Source organism: Drosophila simulans, chromosome 3L, assembly GCF_016746395.2.
Source record: "Drosophila simulans strain w501 chromosome 3L, Prin_Dsim_3.1, whole genome shotgun sequence".
Taxonomy (NCBI): Eukaryota; Metazoa; Arthropoda; class Insecta; order Diptera; family Drosophilidae; genus Drosophila; species Drosophila simulans.
In genome coordinates, this window is record NC_052522.2 from 8,028,575 (window position 1) to 8,052,496 (window position 23,922).

A 23,922-nucleotide genomic window follows, 5' to 3' on the forward strand; every position below is an offset into this window, starting at 1 on the left:
TGATGGGGGTGAGTTGATCGATCGTGGTAGAAGTGTTTTCCTAGCACCCACAATTAATTTCCAATGATTTCACACGCCGCGCTGGCGACCTTGACTTTTACCCATTCGAAGGTCTATTGTAGTCATCATCATCAGCGGCGGCGGTAACGCTTCTTCATCTGAAAATTGTTTAATACATGACGAAAACAATGATCGAGTAATTATGTGCCTTATAAATGTCGGCTTCCCGTCTCCGTGAATGTTGTGATATGACAGTAAACGCATTTTTCTCGTAGCTTTTCCGTTTCCATTCTTTTGTCAGCCTTAATGGGCCTAATGCGGTAATTTATTAAATTAGTTTAGAAATGTTTTTTAATGCGCCTGCGAAGAGTCATCTTTTGTGCGGAGAATTGGATTACCTTTTTGATGGCATTACATCAGGGTCAGCGGGGGCTGACCTCTAACTGATCGGGTTTTAACCACAAGTGGTTTATTGCTTGTGGCTCAAATCAATGGAACATTAAACGTGTACTCTCAATTTTTGAATTTTGGGGGGCAATCATTAATGCCTAGTGAACAGTGATTGAAAATTAATATGCCTTCCATGTACTGCTTAGTTCTGTGCAGTTTTAAAGTCATTCAAGGGTTTTGACTTATGGGATTACATTCTAAAGGCCCAAAAAGGGTATACACAGCTATTAGGAAATAATTCCCATTTAAAGGGGGCACATCTATCAACCAACTTCATCCGAGTTAGCCAACTAGTTCAAGGCTGTGCAAGACTGCATCCTCCCGGCCAGTTCATTCATCACCTCGTTCCTCCCCAGCATCATTTGTCAATTGCAATTCTTTGCCGGTAACGAAACATCCCCCACCTTCCAACAGCCCATGTAAAAATACTGGCAAACAGACCGCAAACATTTGGATAAACGCATTAAGTTCTCATTGTTCTGGTTTGGAGTTCGCTGCTCCCCGCCAAAAAAACAAAAAAAGAATAACTGAATTCTCTGCCATTGCACAAAAACAATACAGTTCGGTTTCGGGTTGTTCTCCTTTTTTATGACTTTGGACCGACTTGATTATTGTGCAAATAAAAATTCTAATGACGATTTCGGCAACAACAATGCAATTATGCAGAGCCAGAAGAGGAAGGTAATTAAAGGCAGAACAGCCGCCGAAGCGGCAGAAGTCGGAGGAATGATAATTATCGCGGCGCTGCAATCAACAATGAATATGCTAAACAGTCCAAGTTTCAAGTCGAACGGAGGAGAACATCCTATGGAGCCATTCCACATCCCACATGGCACATGCCACATCCGCCAGAAGCCGAAATACACAGAAAAATTACAACAAAAAAAAGAGAAAAAATTAAAAGAAGAGCTCCGCCATGATCTATCATCATCACCAGGCCAGTCTTTGTCTCGGATTTGCGCAACTCCACCCCTTCCTTCCTTGGCGGCACTCTCCAAATACCCAAATACCATACATCATCTAAGCCGAAAGCTAAAAGCTAAAAGCTAAAAGGTTTCACTCCACCACAAATTGTGGCAAATTGTCGATGGGTTTTGTAATCAAACCATTGAATTGTTTTGCTTAACAGAGTGCAGAATCTGCCGCATATGGGTCAAAAGCGAATTTGACTTTGTTTTGCGAAATTGTTTTGTCACTTTGATTGAGTTGGGTGCATTGGACCGCAGTTAAGTTACCCAATGTTGATTGATATTTTTCCCAGTTATTTGCCAGTCATTCGACCAAGTGACTTGATTTTAATAAATTTGCTTCTCTTTATTTGCAGATATTTGCCCAAGTGACAAATTCGCAAATTGCGATATAGGTAAATAGGTAAATTGAAACCAGGTCACAAAGAGGTTCCAATAAAAACTAATGAAAAATTAGTTAGTAATTCGTTTATAAATCACTTAGTAGCTCTTTTCGTAGTTAAGAAATTGTTAAACATAAATGAGATTTCCAAAATGAGATATAGCATAACTTAGTCATCGTCGAGAATTAAAAAAGAAGGGACAAGAAAATTGAGTTGAATAAACGTTTGATGAGTGACTGCAGTCATAAATTAAAAAAAAAAAACCATTTGCACTTTATGATTTTTAGGAATCCCAGACATTTCTGTCGGTTCCTTCAGTTGGCCCATCAGTTTCAGCGCTTTTCAGTTCTATTATAATTTACAACTACCATTAGTCAATCCAAAAAAAAAAAAATTAGCTAGGAGAATGCCAAGAAATAGTGATTGAATTGCCATTTGATGTTGATCAAAATTATTCACCAGCAAAGTGACAAGAAATACTCAAAATTCAGCTCGCAACGAAGCGAAAAGAAGCTGAAATAGGAAAACCAATTACCACAACGTTGGCAAATGCTGTTGGAGATGATTGAAACCCATGGAAGATCCATTCAAAAACGTAAAAGAAACTGTCTAGAAGGCCAAAAGCATCTGAACCCAGCCTGATCGGATTGCAAAGTTCACAGTGGATGATGATGATGATGCCGATAGACAGCGCTTTGGGGGAAATTTCATGCAGAAAATGGCATGAGTAAAACGAGAGGAGATCACATTGCCCAGATACTAGAGTACTTATGAAGGAGCACGGCCAAATGCCAGTGGATGCATAACGAGGTGCGAACAGGGTCAGCTCTGGTAGCCTTTAGCCATAGCCGTAGCTGAACTCAATCGAACGGTTGGCCGGTTGGCCAACAGAATGTGGCCTAAAGCAGGTACGTAAATTGTCAGCAAAGTGCTAAAAAGTTGGCTGGTGAGCGAGGGGAAATAATGTTTCGATGTAAAGATCTTCTATGCTTTCAACATAAACCGTTGTCGTTCTCAACATTTTATAATCATTATACAAAGTGCATAAAGCTAGCCCATCTCAAGTTATTTTCTTTGGAATGCCAGCAATTGTTTAATATTCAGCATACGTCATGTTGTCCGTTGCATCAGCTGGCCAGTCAAGTTGCTCGATGCTTTTAGTTTTTCCTTTATTTTGTATTATTTCCTATCTCGTTGGTTGCTTTGTGGTATTTGCCTGCTACCATTTCAATTGATTTTCGCTTTTATGCCTCGAAATTGGAGTAAAATTGGAGGCAAGGTCAGCTAGCTGCTCGATGGCATCGCTGGCCATCTGCACAATATGGATGATCATGGAGCGAGGATGATGACGTTGAGGTCTCACTCTCAGAACAAACAAGTTGTAATTGGGTCGACTTTTGTGTACTCGAGTCTCGTTTATGATTATAAACAACATCGGCACGAGAAGCCAAAGGCCTTACAAAATGGCCAAGTCATAAAAAACCTTTATCAAACGCTTCGCTGATCCGACAACTTCAATGATGTTTCTCTGTTTCCAGTTGTCTGTGCCCTGGGTTGTTGTTGGATCCCCCATTTGTTGGGTTGTTCGCTTCGCGTTCGTGTGAACTGAGGAAGGACGACCTTTGGCTAGACTCCGATTTGAAGATGACACCTTCGACCGGAGTTATCCATTTCGTGATGTTATTGGGAATGACTCAGCCGGATGTTTGTTTCTTTACGGGCCCGATCGAATTGATTTCAGCTGTTTCATTTGAAGCCGTAGCTGCAATTTGCCTCTAAACGAGCTTGGCATTTGTTTACTTTATTTTAGTGCTCTGTTGTTTTCGGCAATGAAATGATCATAAATTGTTATTGTTCCATTGGCGAGGGATTGTATGGTGCAAATATATTAGCTAATGACACACATAGATTTGGAGAGTTTAAAAACCAAACTAAAAAATTTAAATTGCCCGTACAAATTCCTCTCTCCACTCATAAGTACAAAAACTGTTTATATAGATATTTTAATTTATGTTTGTATTATCAGACTTATACGAATTATTGAATGGCATCACATATATTTAAATTCATGGAGCTATTAATTAGTTAACCCTGGCATCGTATAAATAAAGAATCCTGGTGGCGTTTCATCCGAATATCACGGTCACGTACGCCTCTTTATAATAGCCATGTTGGCCAATTGCAGGATGCGATTGAAATCCACTTTGACGTGGGCACGCCAGAACTTACAGCGTCCCCAGATGACAGCTGGATAGTTCGGGCTCATGATGCCGTGAAAGATGCGCGCAATATTTCGTCCGCTAAATGTATTGTCCGGGTACATGTTTATTAGGGCATGAACGTCGTCTATGATGTTCTCATCCGGCACGTTACTTGGCTAATGGACAGAGAGGAAAGCAATGAAAGTAAGAAATTGAATTGTGTTGCCAAGCAATTACCTCTATTTCCAGCTCCAGATCCTGTGGGTAGTCATTGGCAAAGTAGTTGCGCACGATAGCCTTTAGCTGCTCGCCCCGATCCTGCGGAAAATCCGCATTGCAGCACTGGCCGCAAGAGCTGTAGGCCACAGCAGCCAATCCATGGGCCACATATTGCAGCTGGATGAGCTGCGTACGCTCCTGTTTCACGGATCGGGTATAGAGAGTGTCCAGAGCGTTGTCGATCTCTGGTTCGGTAAAGTCGCCCGGCACCTTGATGCGGAATCCCAAATCATAGAAGCTCACCGTGATGGGCGATCGCTTGGGATACCCATTTACTATCAAAAGATTAATTTATAATTAAACGGATCCTTTTTTGAACGGATTACCATCTCACCTTTTACCCACTCCAGATCCTTCAGTTGGTACTTGACCACACCACTGTTCCAGCCAATTCCTGCCGCGATATCTGTGACAGAAAATTCTATGATGTTAGAGTCCTCCTTGAAAGTCTTATCCCTAATCTGCAAAGCAATAGCCATGGCCAATGGTGGACATTCCTTTGCAGCATGCCTGTGTAAGGGAAAACCAATAGCATTAAACACATACACGATACACATGTCTACAGGACTTACTTCAAGTACTTGGGCCCACCATACGAGATTACCTTAGCCATCACATATGCTGAGCTGAGCACACTGATGCACCACCGGGGATCAAGCTCCATGTAGCAGAGCAACGTGGATATGTTCTCCGCCGGGATGTCCAGCATCTCAACGGTTTTCTCCACGGAGAAGCCAATCTCGTGACCCGGACACATATGCACTCTGGGACCATCACCTTCAAGAGGAACCGGGAGGGCTGTCCTCTTGGAAGCCTCCTTGTCACAGCTACATGGCACGAAGATCTTTTGCAGCAGCTTACGGATGACATGCCGATCAATTGAGTTAGAATACACATGCCGACGCAGTTCACTCTGGTCGCCACCCTTTGCATCCAAGAAGAGGTGACAGTGGGAAGGCAGCCCGTCGCGTCCTGCTCGACCAATTTCCTGCACATAGCTCTCAAAGTTTCTTGGCATATTATAGTGGATTACCGCGCGTATGTCCGGCTTATTGATGCCCATACCAAAGGCGATGGTGGCCACCACAATGCGTAGCTCATTGCTCATGAAGGCCTTCTGAACGGTTCGTCGCCTGGAAGCGGGCATTCCAGCGTGATAGGGCTCCGCCTGCCAATTCACACGTTTGCGTTTCTTCGTCTGATCCTGAGTTGGTTCCCTGCGGTCCTGCACACACGTTCTAATAAACCCAGCGATTCGCTCACACTCATCACGACGCGTACAATAGATAATGATGGACTGGCAGGGCTCGAAGCTAGAATGATCAAAATGTATTTAAGTCTTCTTCAAGTTTTAAAGTTGGTGGTTCAAGTCTTACCGTTCGCTATTGAGCAGTTGGAGCAGCGCTGCATCTCGGTTCTCATCCTTGGAGACGGACAGCACTAGATTGTCAGGCAGTGGGATGTCACTAATAACACCACGTTCTCCATCCGCTATGCCAAGGTGATTTATGATGCTAACTCGTGTTGGCAAAGTTGCCGTGGCTGTTAGCCCGAGCACTGTGCGCACACCGAGATTCTTTCTCAACACCTTGCAAATCATTAGGTAGCTGGGTCGAAAGTTGTGACTCCACTGAGACACGCAATGCGCCTCATCAATACAAGCGAATGCAATGGGCGGCAGCTGGCGAAGAATAGCACCAAATCCTGTGGCTCGTTCCCCGGCGACAACCGCCTCCGGAGAGACAAGAAGAATGTCAATCTCCCCATTGGCAATCATCTGCTGAATTTTCATACGCTGCGGCGCGGTCTGATTGGTGTGCAGGCAGTGAGCTCGCAGAAAGTGCGGCACGCCGGTCACCTGATCCTCCATAAGCGACACCAATGGCGAGATGACTAGCGTAATAGCTCCCACTTTACGGCTATACAAATAGGCGGGCAATTGGTAGCACAAAGACTTGCCGCTGCCCGTGCTAAGTGTAACTAGCGATGATAGTCCGGAAAGAGTGCGCATGATGGCGCGATCTTGACCTTTCCTGAAGTTGGTGTGTCCGAACATATGGAGTGCCTCCAGGACCTCTGGTGTCGTGTCTTGGACACTGCCATCCGGAAGGAGATCGTATAGGGGCTTCACACCACCGTGCTGGCTGCGATTCGAACTAGAGGCGGTGGTGTCCAGTCCAGCCTGCTTGAGGAACTCCTCCGGAATCTTGTGTCCGACGTATGTCTTAATAGGTGAAGCTGCTTTCTCTTGCGAGACCGGCTGGCTTAGAGAAGCTTCGACGGCCGCATCCAGGGCCTCGAAATCGACGTCCATTTCATCGCTAGACCAATTCGGGTCTGGATGCTGCTGTCCCTCCTCATCTCCGCTGCTTTCTTGGTCATCTTCCTCTGACTCATTCAACTCATCGCCTTGCAGGATGGCTGCATTGGCCGCCTGGGGCAGCCGTGAGATGTTGCGACTGTGTGCCACCACAGCTCCCTGACTGGCCATTTCCTGAGCCTCGGCAAGCGTGGGAAACGGCGAGGGATCCTCTTCCAGCTGTGCCGAAAGTGGCAACAAGTTGTCTCCCTTCACCTTGCACTGCTGAGCGAAATGTCCGACTCCGCCGCACTGGAAGCACGTGAGCACTCCGCCATCACAGCCTCCCATATCCATGTCCGGCCCACTCAAGGCAGCCACTCGTTTCTTATGCCGCCACTGTTGCTTCTTGTACTTGCTGAAGTTCACGGACTTTTTGCCCCGCACGAATTTTTTCTTTTGAATGTTTATGGTCACAAAGTTCTCGTTTAATTTACCAGCTGCTATGCGTTCCTCCAGCTTCTTTCGTGCTGCGGCTCTCTTTTCATCCACTCGAATGTTGGATCCTTCCGACGATCCTGGGTTAGGTCCAGTGGCGAAGGTTCTAATATAGCGCTGGGCGGTAGCATCAGCTTCTTCTAGATCCTGGACATTAATGCGGGGAACAGAGGTAATATCTCCCGCCTCCAAGGCCAACACGTATTTCAGATCTTCTGGATTCAATGGCTGGTGCTCATTCTCTTCTGGATCAGGAGCCGGCTCGACAGCAATGGCTTTTTTAGAGTTCCTGGGCTTTTTCTCCGCCTTGGGTTTCTTTTCGGCCTTGACTCTGACTTTCTTTTCAGCTTTCGGTTTTGGTTCCGCTTTAGGCTTAGCGGTCTTTTGTTTTCCGGCGGCTTGCTTACGCTTTGCCTTATTATTCTTTTTAATTTCTGGTACATATGTAGCGTCCTGGTCTTCATCGGCAGAGAAATCTGGGTTCTCTCGCTCAAATGTTTCTGTCTCTGGTTCGACTTTGTTGGGAATTTCAACTGGGGCGGCTACTTCCACTGCTCCTGATGCTGTCGAAACAATTTTGCGACGTTTTGATAGTTGGCGATACTCCTGTGGTTCCTGCTCTTCTTCACTCTCAGCCACAACAGAGTCGGAATCCGAATCGGTTTCCTGCTCGAAAGGTCGAGGTTTATTTTTAGGAACGGCGGATTCTTGGCTGGTTGCAGAAGGTGTGTGATTAAGATGAGATGGTTTTTGGTTCATGTTAGAATTCATATCTGTTTGCAGCTCCTGTGTGATTGCCATTTGTTCGGGCTTTGCCTGCAACACTTGTTCCTCCTTAAGAGTGGGTTTTAGTTTACTTAAATCAAGATTGGCCAGGCCAAAGTTTGTTTTCTTGGACGGACCACTGTTATTATTTGCTTCCGCAAAGGGCACTTCTTCCTCAAGAGTGTTTTCCTTTGTATTCCGTTGGAGCCAGCCGTCGTCCACCACTGTTTTGATACTTTCCTTGCTGTGCTCATTGGCCAGCATTGGATTGTTAGCTATGGCTTGCTGCTTCTCCTTGTACTCCTGGGCTTTGCGTATGAGTATGGTCTCAAAGTCGACCAGTTCCACGTGATGATCAGTAGGAACTGAACTAAGTGATGTGGTGGAACTAGAGGTGCTGACAGAACGGGAAAGCGGCTTTCGGGGGTTCCGTTTAGCAAATCCGCGAGAAGATTGGAATAACTTGGCACTCAAGCTGGGCTTAAGGCTAGCGCCCGCTTTAGGTTGCTTTCCGAGTACCGGAGTGGATTTGGAGGCCTCTACTGGCTGTGGTGGAGCTGGTGGCTTCTTACTCACATTCATGCCCCAGGCATTTTGGTTGATTGGGAGCTCCTCCACCGCCTCGAACTTGCGAATGACATGGTTTTCATCGCGATTGACCAGATTGGTGAGTACTTGACGATTGGGCAGGTCGTTGAGATTTGAGAACGAGCCCTCCGCCGATTGTGGAATTTCCTCCAGGTTACCAGAGCTCTGTGGCCCCACCAGCGCAGATATATCCAGCGGTAGCTGGGGACCTTCATTAAGGCTGACGTCCTGGTCCAGCATGCTGACACCCAAATCACTGGCCTGCGACATCTCCAGAATATCGTATCCATCTTCGCTGAGAACATCGTTCAGCGTCTCTTCCAGAAAGGATGTCTTCAGCTTGTAGTACATTTTGTATGAGTCGCGAATCTCCTGACTGGCATCCCTTATATCATACTGCAACAGATCAACCAGTTAGCATACTTGTCATATCCGCATCCCAATCTCACCTTCGATGGAACACGGCCATTCTTCTTCTTGAAGTCCCTCTCCCACACCTTGACGCGCAACTTGTACTTTTGGTATTTCAGCTTGAACACCGAATCGTCCATGTCGGCGGCTGTCTTTAATTGTTAATATTATGAGGAAACAAACATTTGAACCAGATTTCGCCAACCAATAAACCAACACAAGTGCAGCTGTTTTCGCTTAGCGCGCGCTTTTTCACCGACCTTGCCAGACCAATGGCCATGTGGCAGAGTGGCCAGACTATCACACGCTGGGACAGTGGGCAAAAATACAATAATCTTCTTAAAAAAAATTAAGAATATTGGGAAATAATAAAATCTTCCCATCTTCATAAGAGCAGCAAAATAAGTTATTGTCAATTATAGGCAATAAAGGTCCAAGTAAACGTTACATTTTTATTGATATTGCTGCGCATTTTATACAATTTGTGTTCATTCTTGTAGTAAAAAATATCGAAGCTTGGCCGTTGCAAAATGCAATTTTCACAATGATGCTATTTAGGTGTATGCTCGCAAAGGGCTTTCCTCGCTGGAATAACTGAAGATTACAGGTAATAGCTACGTAAATAGGAGCCAAGCAAAGCAGCCGCACGGCACTTCCAGCAGGGTGAAGAAAGCGGAGAAGGGGAGCTGTGAAAGGCAGGGCGAGAATGTGAGCTTAGGTGACGAGGTGACTACATGAGTATCAGGGCAATATCCTCAGGCTGCATCGATGGACAGCGCCAATTGTAGAGGTAGTACTGCAGGTTTCCATCCCCGGCGCCGAACTTTAGCGGCGCAAAGTACTTCTTGTTCTCCATAAGGTCGAGGGCATTGTACACGTCCATCTGGACATTCCGGGCCGAGATCAGTGCATCGTTCATCAGGTCCAGCCAAGGGGTCTTTGTAGACACATTATAGAACGAATATGCGGCACGAACGGTCTTATGCACCGGATGGTGCATCACGGACGATGGCAGGCAGTAGTAGCTAGTCAGATCAGTGATGTTGCCCTTTTCGTCGGCAACCACGAAGCAATCGATAATACCTTCTTTGGGCGTAAACCAATGACGAAACTCTTCCTTGCTGAACACCGGGCTCAGCTGAAAGCGCTTTAGGTAGTCCTCCAAAAGCTTGTGGGCCTTGTCCATGTCCTTCGCCGTGATCCGGCGGTAGCCCTTTGTCTTGGGCTGATCGGGCAGCTTGTACAGCTTCATTGTCCGCTGCATGGTCATGTTGCGTGCGAGATGCGAGAAACGCACGTCTACCAGCTTCTTGGGATTGAGCGATCGATGCCAATAGCGACAGGTGGCCACCGGCGTGGGCAACACAACTCCAGCTGTATATGCCGCCTGGAATATCCCTGTCAGATTGACGCGACGCGTTATCTCCCGAATCAGGACTGGAGCCACTCGTTTGCTGCGCAACTTCTTGTGGACGCATAGGAAGTTGATGTCCACAACCTTTAGCACCTTGTCGTACGACTTCAGCTTGCTGGGAATGGCTGAGATGAAGCCAACCAGTTTGCCGGACTTCTCCACACGAACGCCAACATGCCAATCGCGTTTCCAGCCAGGTGGCTGCAGCGACCACTTGAGAAACTCGGGCTGGTAATCGAAACGGAACATGGCATCATCGTCCTCCACATAGTTCTCGTTGAGCAGCGTGTACAGCTCCTTGAGATCATTGGCGTCGTTCAGGTCTAGTGTTACCCATTTGAAGCCGCCTGGCAGAGTGTATGGCAATGCTCTAATCTCACTAATTTCCTTGTTCGGTTCAATGCATTCGTTGGTGGTCACCTGCTCGTCCAGCTTGGTGACTGGTTGTGTGGACCAAAATGCAAACTTCTTGGCCATCTGACGGGTGCTGGCCATAGCATCGGAAACGGCTTGTAGCAAGGCTTGTTTGCCTGAAAGAAACGACGATGCATTGGATAGTAGTATAATATTTTTCGATTAGTTTAAACTGGAATGACTAATCTGCCCCAAAAAAGGCTTAAGGCAACACGACAGTGGGCTAGTTTCCCATGACAGCAAATGTTCTCAATTTTGGGTTTTCAATCAAGCATCGATCAATGGAATCAACAAGGTTGATACTATACGTTACATATAGTTTATTCATAATAAAAAACTACTATTATCTATGTATTTTATCAAAATCAAATATGTATTTGATTCATGAGTTGTTTATTTTTCTGTTAGGACTAATCCTTGGAGTCATTGCACAGAAAATGAAAATTGAAAGAATGCCATTTAGGTACATTCCTACAATATCACAGCAAGTTGAAGTTAGAGAGGTTGGACTGTAGTTCCCGACAAAACCTAACCTCATTTTTTCAGCCGAAGGAGGAGCCTCTAAATGACTTTTCACTGGCGTATGGAAAACTTACTTGCATTCGCAGACACTGAAGCCTCATTCTTGGCACCATCAGGCTGCTCCGCATCCTCGTTTCCTGCTGAATTCGTCGATGCCGTGTCCTGGATATTTAAGCCGGCAACAACCTTCTCGAGCATTGCCTCCGATGCGTCGGCCACCTCCTTCGCCTTCTGCTTTAGCTCTTGACCCGAAAGGTCCTCTGCGTTCTCGTTCGGCATGTTTTGCACTTTATTTCTTTTTGAACAGTAAAGCAAATTAAAATTGCAATGAAATCGCAAAACTACAAGCAGAGCAGCTGATTTTTTTTTTCGCGATACCTATCGATGTTTTTCAACAAATCGATAGTGGCTGGAGAATTTGTGTTACCAGAGGCTGGCGAGTTGAAAAGCTTGCGGCGGGGACCGCTTTCAGTTTAAAGTACGTTGTTTTCTAAAACTATATTTAGTTCAATAAAATAAGGATATTAATAAAATGAGGGGCTTTTATTGTTTAAACTTTTTAGTCCAAAAGGACCTGTATCTATTCTGTTAATGAGAAGCATTCCATTTTATTTGAACAACTTTTACTTGTTCTGTAAGAAGTTCTATCCTATTTACAAGCACTAATTTATTCTTCTCCCTAGGAAAAAATGCAAGTCAATTATTCGAATTATATAAAACACGGTCCAGTAGAAACAAGCCTAAGAATCCATCAGTAGAGTCCATGTGCTGCGCTTCAGGACGAGCAGAACGAAAATGACAATTCCAAACGCGCTGTGAAAATACTCGGATATTATCCCGACCCATTCCCAGAAGATGTGGAGTCGTGCAGAAGCCGGAATGACATTAAATATCCAAGTAAGGCCCATCACGATGGAGAGGCGCAGGAACTGTAGGTAACTGTGTGGATAAGGGGGCAAGGATAGCTAGTTTACAAAGGACCAAGGTCTTATCATGACTCACGTCTGGCTGTCGAAGTTGATGCAACCAATCCTTCCCTCCTCCTCATTTGTGAACTTCTTTACTTCCCCCTTCACTTTCCAAATGTAAATGGTTGTCAGGGTGAACATGGTGACATTGAAAGTACTCAGGACCAGCGACGGTCCACTTATATAGATCCAGATGGATGGGTGCCAATCTGATATGGAAGAGCAGTACGTTACCTTGGTAACGATTTGAAAGCTGTCGCTTTGAAAGTTTACCTTTGACCGAGCATCGAATAAAACCGACCAGAGGCAACCAGTTCCATTGACTGGGATCGTTTTCCCAAATATGATTAACCAGATAAATACTTCCCGTCATGATAGCGGCTGTGCTCCAGACGAAGGCGTTGTACCGCAGGAACCGATAGGAATTTTCAGCTCTATTGAGTGACGTCAAGACTTTCCACATATGGTAGCTGATGACAGAGAGCCAGAGATTGGCAGCCATCCGGAAAAAGTACGAGCTGTAACCTGCAAGAAGTCAACGATAGAACATTAAAAACTTTCAGATATATCTCCAATTCGAACTAACCAGCTGGAGAGCAGATGGCATTCAATAGTTTAAAATGATCTAGTACCATGATCAAGCACTGGATAAACCTCGAAAATATACAGCATATAATGCACTTGCCAGTCACATTTCGCAGCTTCTTAGTGTACAGATATACGGCGATTGTTAGAACAAAGCATATTAATGTAACAATTAGAACTGCAACAGAAAATATAAGAAATATAAAACCTGTTTATTATATTGATGCCTCTTGTTATAAATAATAATTTCATTACTCTCCAAGGATCCTGGTGATACGTAGGTTGTGCAGCGGTGTCGTATTATCCACATGGACTTTGGAAAATCCGAATCAAAGTTGTGCCGGTACAAACAGTAGTCCTGTTTTTCCATGAAACGGTCAACGGTAACCCAAAATGTTCCATCCTGAAACCAAACTATAAGTCCAAATTTATTGAAGTTTTGAATGCTAACCTGTTCTAAGAAATAGTTGAAGTCGCTGATGAAAATCATTTCATCACAATCCCAGAACTCATCTCTGATAATAGCCATATCGGTGAGTGGTACTCGTTTCTGTCCGTCCATGGATGTGAGGTATATATAGGGTTCGAACCGGGCGAGCTCCTCTTTGAGACCATCCTCGCATTTTCCGTTGGGCAAAAAATTCTTGGCTGGGCAGCAGATTCGTATACAGGGCCGCACGCTGCAAACACAGGCCCTTAAATGCCTTTTAATCGGCCTAATCGATCCGTCCCCAAAGTCCCTGAATTCGTAGTATCCAGTTAAGCTGGCAGGAATTAGGATATCATCATATAAATACGAATCGTTTTGTCTTTCAATGTTTGAGATATCGACCGTGTCGAAGTAGTTGCAGCCGGGAATATCTGCCTTTGAATTGTCCGCAAAAATTAAAAGCAGAATTGTACAGAAAATCTCCGAAGGAAGCTTCATGCTGAGCACTACAACACTTGGCACTAAGAACTTTGCTCGACTGGCGATCGATGCTCATCGTTGGCAGTTTAAATAGCCGCTTGGCAAACACTTTCTTAGGAAAGTAGTCCCTGATGACCAGCTTAAAAAAGCCCTTAAACACATTTTGTTTTGAAACAAATTTTTCGGCAATTACCGACCCTTTATCGTTAAAAAGAAAAATATATTCGTCTCGGGGGAAAATCGCCAACAAAAGTTTGTAATGCATTATTAAAATAGGATAGAAAGAAATTCAATTATTTTGTAATCCAAAATCAAAATGTTCGCCTGTTAATGCCATTGATGTAGATTTTAAAATTAGGCGGCAGCTTTTCCCTTGCGTTAGACTATTATTCCATTTAGAGATTCCGTTTGAGCCACCTGGCCACTCTGACACCTCCTGATAACGCAATTGTATTGTTTATATAGTTTCCAAAGCCGAACGAGAATGCAATGTGGCGATATCAGTTGCTGATAAGCACTGGAACCCCGCAGCACACAACCCACAAACGACGATGACTGCCACCAAGAAGCGCCTGAAGATCGTAGCAGCCATCTCGCTGCTCCTCCTGCTCCTGGTCTACCTTTACCGAATGGCCAGCTTCTGCCCAAGCGGAAAGGCCGTCCTTTCCGTTCCCGGCGGCGAGGAGGTTCAGGCCAAATGGCCGCCCACGGAGAGTCCGCTACAAAGGAGCCTTCAGATGGCGTACGAGGAGCAGAGCTCTCTTATTCGAGAACAAAAGGCCGAACTCCAGCGCACAAGGGAGCATTTGGCCAGATTGGAGGAACAAGTTCGTAGCCTCCAGACCAGCACACCGCGCAAGTATCCGAAGGTTAAATACCTGAACTATAAGAATCGCAAACGCATACTAATTACCGGAGGAGCTGGCTTCGTGGGCTCCCACTTGGTCGACGATCTGATGGTCCAGGGGCACGAGGTCATCGTGGTGGACAATTTCTTTACGGGACGCAAGCGAAATGTCGAGCACTGGCTGGGGCACGAGAACTTCGAGCTCATCCACCACGACATAGTGAATCCGCTTTTCATCGAGATCGATGAGATCTACCACTTGGCATCGCCAGCCTCGCCACCGCACTACATGTACAATCCGGTGAAGACCATCAAGACCAACACCATGGGCACCATTAATGTACTGGGTAAGTATTTATAATCTCATTCAAAGAATATAAGGAACGAATAACGAATATATCTTTTTTGAAAGGTCTGGCCAAGCGCGTTATGGCCAAGGTTTTGATAGCCAGCACTTCCGAAGTGTACGGCGATCCCACGGTGCATCCTCAGCCGGAAACTTACTGGGGCCATGTAAACCCTATTGGACCGAGGGCCTGTTATGACGAGGGAAAGCGTGTCTCCGAGACGCTGAGCTATGCGTATGCCAAGCAGGTAATACCTTTAACAATATATAAACATTTTTGGAGAGCTACATTCCTAAGCCAGATCGAAAAAAAAAACATTAAACTAGCTGAGATCCAGAAATGTGGCAGATTTTTCCTGTTTCGATAGCTAGTTGAGCATTAAATGTTCTCAATTGGAATGCCATTAATTGATGTTCCGCTCGGTTGGCTGACGCGAGATAAGATTTCCAAGCACGAGCACTGACCACCACATTTTTTGATCTTGGCCAGCTATCAGGCAGTCAAATTAATTGCTCTCTAAATGTATCTATATCAACAGGAGAAGGTGCAAGTGCGAGTGGCGCGCATCTTTAACACTTATGGACCCAGGATGCATATGAACGATGGACGAGTAGTGTCGAACTTTATACTTCAGGCGCTGAGGAATGAAACCATTACGGTGTATGGAAATGGTAAACAAACTCGCTCCTTTCAGTATGTTTCGGATCTGGTGGACGGAATGATAGCCCTAATGGCATCAAACTACACACAACCGGTGAATTTAGGCAATCCCGTGGAGCAGACAATCGGCGAATTTGCGGAGATCATCAAGCAACTGGTCGGCGGGCCCAGTGTGATAAAGCAATCGAAGGCGATGGAAGATGATCCGCAGCGCAGAAAACCGGACATAACTCGAGCCCGCCAGTTGCTCCACTGGGAGCCAAAGGTTCCCCTAGAGACTGGACTCCAGCGAACAATCTCCTACTTCCGCAACGAATTGGCGCGTAGCGATCGCTTTCAGGAAAGCTCCAACAAGTACTTTGATACACATACACCGTAACATTAATTGGGTCTAGCTCTAATTGGTGATGATGGAACGTCTCTAGTCTGCAAATGTAAATATGACCATCGTTAGCACTAATTGTAAGCCCTTAGGACCGCAGAATACCTTTGTCATGGTTCATTTTTTGCGATATATCAGCCTATGCACGGATTAGGGAATAGTGATGTATAAATGCGATCAAATGCAGTGAAACCTAGAAAACTAATTTGAATTTGAAAGAATACAGAAGTTAGGGAGTATGGAAACATCAGATACAAAATGTTTATTTGATGTTTCTCATTTTTGACCGCATGTGTACCACATAGACACAGAATCATTGGGTTACATGCCATTTAGAAACAGTATAATCCATTGTATTATAACTTCAATCGTATTTCAAAAGAACCCACAAATTCCCATTAGAATCATTAGAAGTTTGGGGCATATACATATATCACAACCAGTGAGAATTGAACAAATTAATGAAGATCTGTGACTCACAAATTTAGACACATAACACCTATCTGCGCCTTTAACCAGTGTAAGCACACCCCGATTCTAGAAGATAAGTAGGATTTTCCAGTTGCTGTAGTTGGTAGACCATTAAAAAAGAGATTTTTTTCTGCGAACTAATCTTACCCGACAAGTATTTTACTATTTATATACATGGCTTATCCTACGCTTAATCTACTCTAGTATACATCCATATATACCTAAGACTATATTTGCACCTTTGCTTATCAGCTAGATCAACTAGATTGGGCGCCCGAATAATCCTTTTCACCTGGCCAGCGGCTCGAGCATCTCGAGGAACAGTTTCTTCATGGTAATGACTTCATCGCGTGCGATTCCACGCCAAAATCTTCGCAGGATATCATCCGCCTGCCGCAGCGAAGGCAGCAGGAGCAGCAATTGTTGCTGATGCGACACGGCCGACGAATGACGGAGCAAGTAGACCACATCGTTTAGAGAATTGAGAATCGTATCACGAAATGCGCGCAGGGAACTCTGATCATCCAGCAGAATGTCGCAGTTGGCCAGCAGGAGCGCCTTTAGCAAGTAGTACTCCTCCCTCCGGGGCGATATTCTTTCCATGCGCTGTGCAATCTGGACACAGTGGTAGTAGAACTCCGTGTAACCGCACTCCTTGGCCAAATGCTCATCCATCCAGACATCCGTGGCGAAGCAGAGCTTGCCATTGAACGGCAGAGACCGGAAGGTCAGCTGGAGCGTCAGGATCTCTGCCCAAGACACCTGGAGCAGCTTCATCTGGTCGTTAAGTGGCAGATCTATAAAGCCAGGTATCTGCTTGGCCCAGCCAATGACGCTGACCAGTTCCTTGTCGTAAATATCACTAAGGACGCTTAGTATCTCATTGGGATCATTGTTATTGTTGTTTTGGAAAATGCAAGTCCCATTGGGCGTAACTCCAACGCTGGACTCCAGTTTTATGCTGCCCGAGGAGGATGAGGCCTCATCATTAGTTATGCTAGTCGTGTGCACTTGCGGTGGCGGCGTTTGGACGCTCAAGGCATCCGGCTCATAGGAATTAAGCACCTCAAGAATCTTGACATCGCACAGCGAGGTGGTGTTGGATTGGTAGAGCAGCTGCATAGTCTGGTAAGAGTTTGATACAGGATTCCTTCGGTACTTTTGCCGTCCTCCACGAACTCGATCCAAACGCACACCCTCCTGAAAAGTCAAAGCAATTAGAGTTTAGGAACTTCAACTCTGGACTATGAAATTACCTTGAGCATGCCCATTAGTAGACATTTCTGGAAGCGACACGCTTGGCAGGCCTTCCGTCTCCGCTTGTTAATCTCACACTCGTTGTTTGCCGGACACGTGTACTCGATGTTGCCTTGGATGGTGCGTTTAAAGAACGCTTTGCAAGCCTCACAGCTCGCCACACCATAGTGGAATCCACTGGCCACATCGCCACAAACCAAACACAATCGACGAAGCTCGTCCCTGACGGATCCCGATCCAGTTCCGGCACTCGCATTGTTCGCATTTCCACCACTCGTACCACCACCTCCGCCATTGCCGCCACTTGTACCACTTCCCTTCAAACTATCGCCATCATTGCTTAAGGATACATTGTGCAAATCGCAGGAAAGTGAGGTCGTCGAGCTGCAGAGCTGCCTTTCCGGCGAAACCGAGGGCGAGGATTTCAGGCCGTTTGTGCCACTCTGCGTGGCCGTTGACTTGGAGCTGGGACTGAAGCAGGAGGCCGATGGAGTGTCCACCTCCTGTTTGATGTGCAAGATGCTGACGCCGTCGGACATGTTCGTGCCTTGGCTGGGCGAGAAAAAAAAGAGTTGCGGATAAGATAAGCAATATGTTTCAACAAGTTAAAGCCTTTGATTTGAACTTCAAGAAGAGATTAGATAGAGGATTCGAGATACAAGGCTAAGGATAAACGATATTGTACCATATGAGGATAAACCCAAAATGCGGCGAGGAATGAACAAGTAAAGAGTTGAAATGTGGGAAAAACGTTCAATTTCGCCAAATCACCGCGATAAAGATCGCTTTACTTTAATGTCAAATAGAACGCGATGCACAGTGGTAAACATTGAACCTAAAATCGGGTACTTCACAATGCCAACGCTGTTATCTGTACTTATGAATGAGTAGTCCCAGTGGAGCCCACAGTGCTGGGCCAGTCGCATGAAACCTGGTCACGGAATTCTTAATGAATGCAAAATGTAATTGTAATTAAGCCGCGCAAAAACCAAAACAAACGGCGGTCCGCCCAGTGCAATTCGAATGCGATCCCCGATCCACAAGTGAACGTATGCAAGCTCGATAGCTTACCCTTCTCCCGCGTAGAACTTCATCGGTGGTCGTGGAAAAGTACGGGACAGAAATGAACTAAAAACCGAACCGCGCGCCGTGAGTGCGATAACAGCACTGTGCGTGGAGTACCTTCCAGCTGAAGGTACTACAAATCACGACGCACAGTGCTGACATTGATTAGGCAAAAGCGAAGTAAATTAAAATCGGAAATGGACAGTGGTGGAAGCGAAGCTTAAATACCCTACCAATAGGCAACCAATTGGAATGCCAGCACTCTGACCTCATTATCAGCTAGGCACTGAACACGAGTCTATATTTAGACTAGTCATATACAATATACATAATCTGTCTGTCTGGAAATGGTCAAATATCCTTACTATCGTATAGTTCCTACAACTCGTGGGTTGCTGCACCCAGACAACTCGGTGGCAGGGTATAAAACGCGCGCTGGCAAAGACAATGGGGGGCAGTAGTGGTGTAGTAAGTAGACGGCGGACGACATCGGCCAGGTTGCAGATGAAAGATAAGCAGCACTAAGCACTCTGCTCTTATCAGCCCGAGGGAAGCCAAAGCCAGGAGATTGTGATTGCGGCCCAAGGTGGGCCTGTCCGCCTCTGTTTACATACTTACATAAAATCGTTCTGAGGATCTTTTGTGTAATCAGCTCCACTGTAACAACGTCAATACATATCGGCCTCCTCGACCGTTTGCATGTAGTACTTGTTTTGGTCCGAGTTGAGCACCTTCTTGTTATTGCTTCTGTATTCGTTTCTCTGCATTTTTTGATGCTCGAGTCTTTATTGTTTATTCACTGGTCATTTTTGCTGGGCATCGTGGCTTTTGGCGACCATGGGGGATTCAGTTGCACTTTCTATGAGAATGCAGACAGCATCTGCATCGATTTTGTGCGTCTGGATTGGGATTTGGATTTGGCACTCGGGCAAGGCACGAAACGTCACTGTGCGCGGATACGAGTCACATTGTTTGGGGGCTCTTTAGTGTGAGCATGCTGTTCTCGCTGGTTTTCGCGCAGATATTTGCATATTGGAAAGATTGAAATGTAATTTTATTTTCTTTTTTGGTGAACAAGACCTGACCAGGGCTGGCAAACACTGAACACCTTCGGGGAGCCAGGGATGCTGCTGGCTCGTGCTCACGACTTGGTGGTTCGCTTTTCGGAACTATAACACTGCCAAAATTAATTTACAGACTTATTTATTTTTTCAAATAAAAATTACAATAATTTATATACTCATTTACATAATGTTGTACTCTAAAATAACTAACAATGTCATTTAGTTTTATTAGTTTAATGGTAGCTGCTTATCCTTAATGCAAGTGAATGATTTCTAAAGTTAGGCAACTTCGGAGCAGTCGCTGCCTTTTCCAGCACTGGCGCGTGCAACTCTGTCCTCGATTCGCACTCCCTGGTTCGCTCAGCTCTGTTGCTGTTCCACTTGCCTTTGTGTGGGTGCTGGTGTGTGTGCAAAACAGAGCAAAAACAATTGCGCGACAAGAAATCCAAATATCATTAAACATTACGTGGATTCAGTTAAATAAACGCCTTGCAGCCAACCACTAGTCAACAGCGGTGTCCTGCGTATATTGATAGGGCCGAGGCAGAGGTGTTAGCGATACAAATAGGTACAAATAAACGATTCCCAGTCACGTATGTACATTTCGCAAGCGTCTGGGTGTGTGTGTGTTTTGTTTGTTGTTGTTGCTTTTATCAGCAGCCCCAAAAAGTGTACACACACTAGTGCAAAGTTTGTTATTGTATTTATTAACATATATTTACTGCTTTGGCCCACGCTTTGTTTGCGCCATTCGCCATTCCGTAATGCGCCATCGGTAAATCGCGAGATCAACACATTTCCCTGGCCGATCAGACCGATATAGCTAACGATTTACGTCCAATCTGTTGCAGGACCCCAGCCCCTCCCACAAAGAAACCATGATGAGCCTGCTCGGGCGGACCGATGTGGATGCGGGCGAAGTGTTCGTCAACTTCAACCAGAATATAACGTAAGTTACAGTGCACACTGGCTAAGGGAACGATGATAAAGTTGTGCCAGTAATATTTGTTCTACTTATGCTTATGTTTGTATATAATTGCTATAAATTGCTATTAATTTAGTTTACAAACTATATGAGTCATAGTTTCTGCGAAGCGAATTAAAATTCTTAACACCACCTACTACTTGCTAACCCACTCACACTTTCCACCCTTTCAGTTCCCTGGCCGTGGCCACCAGTGGAGGCTACAGCCTGTACAGCCTGGGCTCCGTGGACTCGACCCTGGACAAGATCTACCACACGAAAAGCGATGAACTGTTCCTCATCGAGCGTCTGTTCGAGAGCTCCCTGGTGGCCATAGTTTCCCAGCGAGCACCACGCAAGCTCAAGGTGTGCCACTTTAAGAAGCAGAGCGAGATCTGCAACTACTCGTATGCAAACACAATACTGGCCGTAAAGCTCAATCGCGAGCGATTGATTGTGTGCCTGGAGGAGTCATTGTATATCCACAATATCCAGGACATGAAGGTGGTGCACACCATACGCGACACACCGTGCAATCCGCAGGGTCTTTGCGCCCTCTCCTCGTCCTCGGAGCACTGCTATTTGGCCTATCCGGGCAGCGTGACTGCTGGCGAGGTACAGATCTTTGATGCCATCAACTTGCACGCCAAGACCATGATTCCCGCCCACGACACACCACTGGCGGCATTGGCCTTTAGTCCCTCGGGCACGGAAATAGCTACGGCCAGTGAGCGTGGCACGGTGATCCGAGTCTTCAGCTCCCAGGATGGCAGTCGACTCTTTGAACTGCGACGGGGACTAAAGCGCTGTGTGTCCATCGTTTCGCTGTCGTTTAGCACGTGCGCCGAGTATCTGGTGTCCAGCTCCAACACCGAGACGGTTCACATCTTCCGGCTGGATCGCAGTGCCACGGAAACGGCCGAAGGCCATGGCAGCAAGCAGTCGAGCGATGACTGGATGGGGTAAGCGGTGTTGGATTCGGATAAATCAACTTATCTTTTGTAGCTTTTGTAGATTGTTGTACTTTCTGCTCGATGCAGTTATGGCTTATGGTCAACTATTAAGGTGTGGGTGTTCTGTACATAATCGCTATTACCTCCCGACTCCTATGTTTAAAACCAAACCCATATGTTATCATCCACGGCTTTCGTCGAATTATTAATATTAAATGTCACATCTGTTCAGTTCCAAGAACCTTTTCCCATCTGGTTTAGTAAGATAGAAATCGTTCTGGATCCATTTCAACTATTATTTTCATTGACCACACTGATCCATTCATATGTACACATGTAGTCCTCTCATTTTTAACGTATTTAAAAGAATTGGGTTTTATACTAAAGCCTTGTGTCTAAAATGAAATCATTCAAGGGTTTCTCAACTAAATATTATTTGTAAATTAAAGTCAAGCAAGAGAGAACCAAAATGCCAATACAGAACTGCCGACATCATTTTGAACAGCGATTTTGATGAAAACCAGCCCAGATCAAAGTATCTTTTTTTGTACAGGACTTAGGAATTTTTGATTTTTTTTCTATTTCTCGTGTGGCACTTGACATTTATATATTTTTCTTTTCTTTCATTTTGCGAATCCACCAAACACGTACCAACCAACCACCTCAACAACAACAACCACAACTACTCAACCACTCACCATATCTACTCTCTCATGCAAGTTACTCGTTTTTTAGATTCTTGAGCAAAACGGTCACCAGCTACCTGCCCACGCAGGTGACCGACGTGTTTAGCCAAGGCCGTGCCTTCGCCTCGGTCACTCTGCCGGAGGCGGGAGTGCGCAGGATGTGCGCCATTACCACGATACAAAAGCAGCTAAGGTGAGTCTAGCTCGGATCGCAGTTTTGTTTTCAGTTCAATTTGCAACGAAGAACTCACGGGAAAAACGAAAAAGCCATAAAATTCTACCTAGTTATAAAGGATTTCGAAAAACTACAATTTTATGCGAGCTTAATACCTTAGGTAGGGATTTTGAGTTCTAGAAACCAATGCCCTTGTTCCGCGTAAATCATTTACACTACCTACTTTATCTGGCTTTATATGGGTTAAAAATTTTTGAATTTCCCTGTACTCTGTTGAAATGTACTTAATATGCTCTTTGCAAGAGCAACCTATTTTTGATATGGATTTATAAAACAATAATTGAGTCACGTGCAAATTGAACTATAAACTGATTATCCTCGCCTCTATTTCAAGTTCTAATTAACGGTCCATTCTATTGCATTTGTAGACTGCTGATTGCCTCGCAGGATGGGTACTTGTACGTGTATTCCATTCCCACCGTCGAGGGCGCAGAGTGTCAGCTAATAAAGAGGCACGACCTGCGGCTGGAGGACCACTATGCTATGGATATCAAAGGTGCTTAACTGTTCGCTTCTCGCACACACTTCACACTTACACACATCCCAACCAAACCCACAATCGAAACAAATTCTCTAGTTGATTCACCTCAAACTCTAGGCCTGAACAGTGGCGTGAGCATTGGCGGAGCAGCTGGAGTTCCGCCGAGCAGTGCAGGTGCGGCCGGAGCAGGCACTGGTGGAAGTGGCGGTGATGGCAAGTCGGCTGTTTCTGTTACCGGTGGTGTCGACAAACCAAGTAGCTCCTATGCGTCGGCCGTGAAGGGTGACGATCCCTTGGGACCCTCATCCGATTAGACAAGGGCAATGATCAAAAATGAGAGATGCAGCGATGGTAAACGAAACTCACTCCTCAAAGTAATAAGGACGATGATGCTAAAGTGATTGCAATGATGCTTGGCGACTGGCGGCTGGCGACGGCGGCGGCGATAATGATGATGATTTAACGACGGTGGCTCTGTGGCGTCAAGCGTATTTAAGTAAATAAATAGGTCATAGACTTAATTTAGCTCTTAACGTTGTCAGCGATGATTCTTCCTCGTTTTGTACCAGCCAATATTCCTTTGTGCGGCCTCTCCCTACCCAAAACATTTTTTTAGTTCTAAGCCCCCGTTCCTGGCGCTGCCATTGGAATGTGAAATGCTTTTGTCATACACTCCTAAGTTAGTTGTTAATTAATAATTTAGACGGATTTACAGATTCGCTTTGATATTTGAGTTGCCAGCTTTTTATACAAAATAAACGGCCTTTGCAAATTAGTTCTTAATTTTTTTATTTTACCAGTCCTCGCGCCCTCATCCCTTGACAATCCACCGAACTCGATTTGTATGTAAAGTTC

The 23,922-nt window shown here is 45.4% G+C and overlaps 6 protein-coding genes across 12 annotated transcripts; 2 read left to right on the top strand and 4 right to left on the bottom strand.

Annotated features, from left to right (window-relative positions):
- Positions 1-3,796: 3,796 nt before the first annotated feature.
- LOC6737224 (ATP-dependent DNA helicase Q4) lies at positions 3,797-9,112 on the bottom strand. The gene is made up of 6 exons (XM_016169969.3): positions 8,881-9,112; positions 5,658-8,827; positions 4,854-5,594; positions 4,616-4,791; positions 4,240-4,556; positions 3,797-4,178 (listed from the first exon to the last, which is right to left on the bottom strand). The coding sequence occupies exons 1-6, from the start codon at positions 8,980-8,982 to the stop codon at positions 3,945-3,947; spliced, it is 4,740 nt and encodes a 1,579-aa protein (XP_016030932.1). The 5' UTR covers positions 8,983-9,112; the 3' UTR covers positions 3,797-3,944.
- Positions 9,113-9,274: 162 nt separating this feature from the next.
- Positions 9,275-11,599, bottom strand: LOC6737225 (glycylpeptide N-tetradecanoyltransferase). The gene is made up of 2 exons (XM_002084029.4): positions 11,267-11,599; positions 9,275-10,786 (listed from the first exon to the last, which is right to left on the bottom strand). The coding sequence occupies exons 1-2, from the start codon at positions 11,469-11,471 to the stop codon at positions 9,573-9,575; spliced, it is 1,419 nt and encodes a 472-aa protein (XP_002084065.1). The 5' UTR covers positions 11,472-11,599; the 3' UTR covers positions 9,275-9,572.
- Positions 11,600-11,767: 168 nt separating this feature from the next.
- LOC6737226 (probable G-protein coupled receptor Mth-like 7) lies at positions 11,768-13,940 on the bottom strand. Its single transcript, XM_002084030.4, has 6 exons — positions 13,197-13,940; positions 13,001-13,148; positions 12,747-12,923; positions 12,434-12,685; positions 12,195-12,369; positions 11,768-12,131 (listed from the first exon to the last, which is right to left on the bottom strand). The coding sequence occupies exons 1-6, from the start codon at positions 13,671-13,673 to the stop codon at positions 11,933-11,935; spliced, it is 1,428 nt and encodes a 475-aa protein (XP_002084066.1). The 5' UTR covers positions 13,674-13,940; the 3' UTR covers positions 11,768-11,932.
- Positions 13,941-14,043: 103 nt separating this feature from the next.
- On the top strand, positions 14,044-16,508 carry LOC6737227 (UDP-glucuronic acid decarboxylase 1). Its single transcript, XM_002084031.4, has 3 exons — positions 14,044-14,849; positions 14,915-15,096; positions 15,388-16,508. Exons 1-3 carry the CDS (start codon positions 14,207-14,209, stop codon positions 15,886-15,888), a joined length of 1,326 nt encoding a protein of 441 aa, XP_002084067.1. The 5' UTR covers positions 14,044-14,206; the 3' UTR covers positions 15,889-16,508.
- LOC6737228 (steroid hormone receptor ERR2) lies at positions 16,321-19,823 on the bottom strand. 2 transcript variants are annotated; one of them, XM_016169968.3, is made up of 3 exons: positions 19,303-19,823; positions 17,619-18,171; positions 16,321-17,562 (listed from the first exon to the last, which is right to left on the bottom strand). In XM_016169968.3, the coding sequence occupies exons 2-3, from the start codon at positions 18,156-18,158 to the stop codon at positions 16,651-16,653; spliced, it is 1,452 nt and encodes a 483-aa protein (XP_016030933.1). In that variant the 5' UTR covers positions 18,159-18,171; positions 19,303-19,823; the 3' UTR covers positions 16,321-16,650. The 2 variants fall into 2 exon arrangements, with proteins under 2 accessions (XP_016030933.1, XP_002084068.2); XM_002084032.4 differs by lacking the exon at positions 19,303-19,823 and adding an exon at positions 18,691-18,811.
- Positions 19,824-20,098: 275 nt separating this feature from the next.
- On the top strand, positions 20,099-23,842 carry LOC6737229 (WD repeat domain phosphoinositide-interacting protein 2). 6 transcript variants are annotated; one of them, XM_016171078.3, is made up of 6 exons: positions 20,099-20,341; positions 20,600-20,697; positions 20,907-21,674; positions 22,386-22,544; positions 22,955-23,082; positions 23,164-23,842. In XM_016171078.3, exons 2-6 carry the CDS (start codon positions 20,627-20,629, stop codon positions 23,379-23,381), a joined length of 1,344 nt encoding a protein of 447 aa, XP_016030939.1. In that variant the 5' UTR covers positions 20,099-20,341; positions 20,600-20,626; the 3' UTR covers positions 23,382-23,842. The 6 variants fall into 6 exon arrangements, with proteins under 6 accessions (XP_016030939.1, XP_016030937.1, XP_016030936.1 ...); XM_016171076.3 differs by having other exon boundaries at positions 20,099-20,316; XM_016171075.2 differs by lacking the exon at positions 20,099-20,341 and adding an exon at positions 20,386-20,523.
- The last annotated feature ends 80 nt before the right edge of the window (positions 23,843-23,922 follow it).

Excerpts from the sequence above, each read along its gene's own strand:
- LOC6737228 (XM_002084032.4), bottom strand. The coding sequence starts at position 18,713 with ATGAAGTTCTACGCGGGAGAAGG. Across the intron at positions 18,172-18,690 it reads AAGTTCTACGCGGGAGAAGG|CCAAGGCACGAACATGTCCG; the intron begins GTAAGCTATCGA and ends TTTCTCGCCCAG. Across the intron at positions 17,563-17,618 it reads TACTAATGGGCATGCTCAAG|GAGGGTGTGCGTTTGGATCG; the intron begins GTAATTTCATAG and ends TTGACTTTTCAG.
- LOC6737225 (XM_002084029.4), bottom strand. The coding sequence starts at position 11,471 with ATGCCGAACGAGAACGCAGAGGACCTTTCGGGTCAAGAGCTAAAGCAG. Across the intron at positions 10,787-11,266 it reads TTCAGTGTCTGCGAATGCAA|GCAAACAAGCCTTGCTACAA; the intron begins GTAAGTTTTCCA and ends CGTTTCTTTCAG.
- LOC6737227 (XM_002084031.4), top strand. The coding sequence starts at position 14,207 with ATGACTGCCACCAAGAAGCGCCTGAAGATCGTAGCAGCCATCTCGCTG. Across the intron at positions 14,850-14,914 it reads GGGCACCATTAATGTACTGG|GTCTGGCCAAGCGCGTTATG; the intron begins GTAAGTATTTAT and ends CTTTTTTGAAAG. Across the intron at positions 15,097-15,387 it reads GCTATGCGTATGCCAAGCAG|GAGAAGGTGCAAGTGCGAGT; the intron begins GTAATACCTTTA and ends CTATATCAACAG.
- LOC6737226 (XM_002084030.4), bottom strand. The coding sequence starts at position 13,673 with ATGAAGCTTCCTTCGGAGATTTTCTGTACAATTCTGCTTTTAATTTTT. Across the intron at positions 13,149-13,196 it reads TCAACTATTTCTTAGAACAG|GATGGAACATTTTGGGTTAC; the intron begins GTTAGCATTCAA and ends GTTTGGTTTCAG. Across the intron at positions 12,924-13,000 it reads ATCACCAGGATCCTTGGAGA|TTCTAATTGTTACATTAATA; the intron begins GTAATGAAATTA and ends TTTCTGTTGCAG.
- LOC6737224 (XM_016169969.3), bottom strand. The coding sequence starts at position 8,982 with ATGGACGATTCGGTGTTCAAGCTGAAATACCAAAAGTACAAGTTGCGC. Across the intron at positions 8,828-8,880 it reads ATGGCCGTGTTCCATCGAAG|TATGATATAAGGGATGCCAG; the intron begins GTGAGATTGGGA and ends GATCTGTTGCAG. Across the intron at positions 4,557-4,615 it reads GGATCTGGAGTGGGTAAAAG|TAAATGGGTATCCCAAGCGA; the intron begins GTGAGATGGTAA and ends ATCTTTTGATAG.
- LOC6737229 (XM_016171078.3), top strand. The coding sequence starts at position 20,627 with ATGATGAGCCTGCTCGGGCGGACCGATGTGGATGCGGGCGAAGTGTTC. Across the intron at positions 21,675-22,385 it reads TCGAGCGATGACTGGATGGG|TTACTCGTTTTTTAGATTCT; the intron begins GTAAGCGGTGTT and ends CTCTCATGCAAG. Across the intron at positions 23,083-23,163 it reads CTATGCTATGGATATCAAAG|TTGATTCACCTCAAACTCTA; the intron begins GTGCTTAACTGT and ends CAAATTCTCTAG.